This window comes from Gaeumannomyces tritici, assembly GCF_000145635.1.
Source record: "Gaeumannomyces tritici R3-111a-1 unplaced genomic scaffold supercont2.17, whole genome shotgun sequence".
Classification (NCBI taxonomy): domain Eukaryota; kingdom Fungi; phylum Ascomycota; class Sordariomycetes; order Magnaporthales; family Magnaporthaceae; genus Gaeumannomyces; species Gaeumannomyces tritici.
Genome location: NW_008804561.1, coordinates 49,810 through 51,669, shown reverse-complemented (window position 1 = coordinate 51,669; position 1,860 = coordinate 49,810). Strand labels below are relative to the sequence as shown.

General features: G+C 57.3%; 1 protein-coding gene across 1 annotated transcript in view; it reads left to right on the top strand.

Moving 5' to 3' along the window:
• Window positions 1-1,543, top strand: part of GGTG_13577 (hypothetical protein) — a gene marked incomplete at both ends in the record, with an annotated part of 4,135 nt that extends 2,592 nt beyond the window's left edge. Inside the window, 3 exons of the mRNA XM_009231489.1 lie at window positions 12-273; window positions 367-584; window positions 1,080-1,543. Coding sequence (XP_009229753.1) covers window positions 12-273; window positions 367-584; window positions 1,080-1,543 — 944 coding nt within the window. The remainder of the gene's footprint in view (window positions 1-11; window positions 274-366; window positions 585-1,079) is intronic.
• Between the last annotated feature and the right edge of the window lie 317 nt (window positions 1,544-1,860).

Below are 1,860 nucleotides of genomic sequence, written 5' to 3'. Positions count from 1 at the left end.
GTTGTCACAAGGCCAATATGAGGTGGCAGAGCGGATGGTGAGCAAGGCCCAGAGGAGCTATGAGAAGAGGCTAGGAAGAGACGACAAGCGGACTTTGGCTAGCACATCAATGCTAGCTGAGGTGTATTTGGGAAAAGGGTTATGGGAGAAAGCGGAGTCGCTAGGGGTGCAAGTGATGGAAACAAGCAAGGCCAAGTTTGGGGTCGACCATCCTTCCACGCTGACGAGCATGGCAAACCTCGCGTCGACACTAACGAGCAACCCAAAGGGCCGGTGGGAAAGAGGCTGAAAGGCTAAATGTGGAGGTGATGGAAACATTTAAGACTAAGCTCGGGGTCGGCCATCCCCACACGCTAACGAGCATAGCAAACCTCGCATCGACATATATGAACCAAGGCCGGTGGAGGAGGCTGAAAGGCTAGACGTGGAGGTGATGGAAACTCGCAAAACCAAGCTCGGGGTCGACCATCCCTCCACGCTGACGAGCATGAACAACCTCGCGGTCACTTGGAAAAGTCAGGGCCGGCATAGAGATGCCCTGGTGCTGATGAAGTATTGCGCACAGACCCGGCAGCAAATCCTTGGTCCAGAACACCCGGATACTGTTTCGTCTTTGTCGATGGTGACCGACTGGACCAGCTAGAATAATGATAGGTATTTAACGTTTGTAGCGAGTGCTGTCCCTTTTGTGCCTCCCATAGTTCACATTAGCAGTCCGTGTGATACCCTGCATGTGGCATTTGCACAGTACGATGATGTGAAGGTCTAATGGGTAGGGATCCGCGCCTCGCTAAACTGGGCCAAACTAGGTCAAACGTATGCATTGTACATGAAAGTATTTTGCTGCACATTTCGCTCGGACGGGGTGGCACTTAGAACCCGCACCGTGCTGCAGTAAGACGCAACGTACGCATTCGCGCTGCTCGCTCCGCTCGTTCCCCCTCCTGAGGCCAGTTCGGCTTGACGGCCCACCCCCATCCCTGACCCCTGATCAAGCAAACGTTCGTTCCAGTTGCGCACAAGATATCGAAGCTTCCGTGGCTTCGTATCCGAAATACTCCACAACTAGGCGTGCAAAGGTACATCCCGAACTCGCGGCTACTGGCGGGAAGCGGGCGGGCCTGCCGGGGGACCCTACCCGCAACGCAGCTCCAGGGAGCAGAGGCCCCTGAAGCCCACCCAAGTCCACTTTGCTTCCGTTCGTCTCCCCTCTCCCACTGGGTGCTTGGCAGTCTGGCCCTTCGACACGCAAGGTGTCGACTTTTTCGGCCTCGTCGGTGACAGCGAAAGGTGCGGGCCAGATTGGCCGCGTACTGGGAGTCTATGGCGCGGATGGCGGCTCGCCAGGCGGCAAAGGAAGCACAGCGACAACCTCAGGGTTGAGGATGTGTTCGCCCTCCCCGCATGCGGGTTGCGCCGCACTGGGCCCGGGCGGACCCTAAGAGCACCACTGATCGTGCCGATTTCATGGTCCCGCAACGGGTACCCCGCACCGGACAGATACACGACAGGATGCCTCGACATGTTACAGTGGCGGGATTAGGGCCTGTGCACGAACGTGGAGTGATCGCGCGGCAGCGTGCACGTACGCCATGTCGCGCGCCTCGCGTCGTTCTCCGCGGCGGCTCGGCGCTGGCTCGCGTGAACCACATTTGCCGATTCCCAGAGCGACGGAACGATGCACTTCCTTGGTTAGAACATCGTGACAAGGGTGGTACTAAACAGTACTTTGTTCAGGATTGGCTTGTTCAGGATACTCCGCAGGCAGATGAACAAGGAATCCATTTGCCGTTGTCTATACCGTACATTGCGAACCAGCCTTGCCGATCAAACGACGTCCGCCTGGGCGACGTGGTCGTC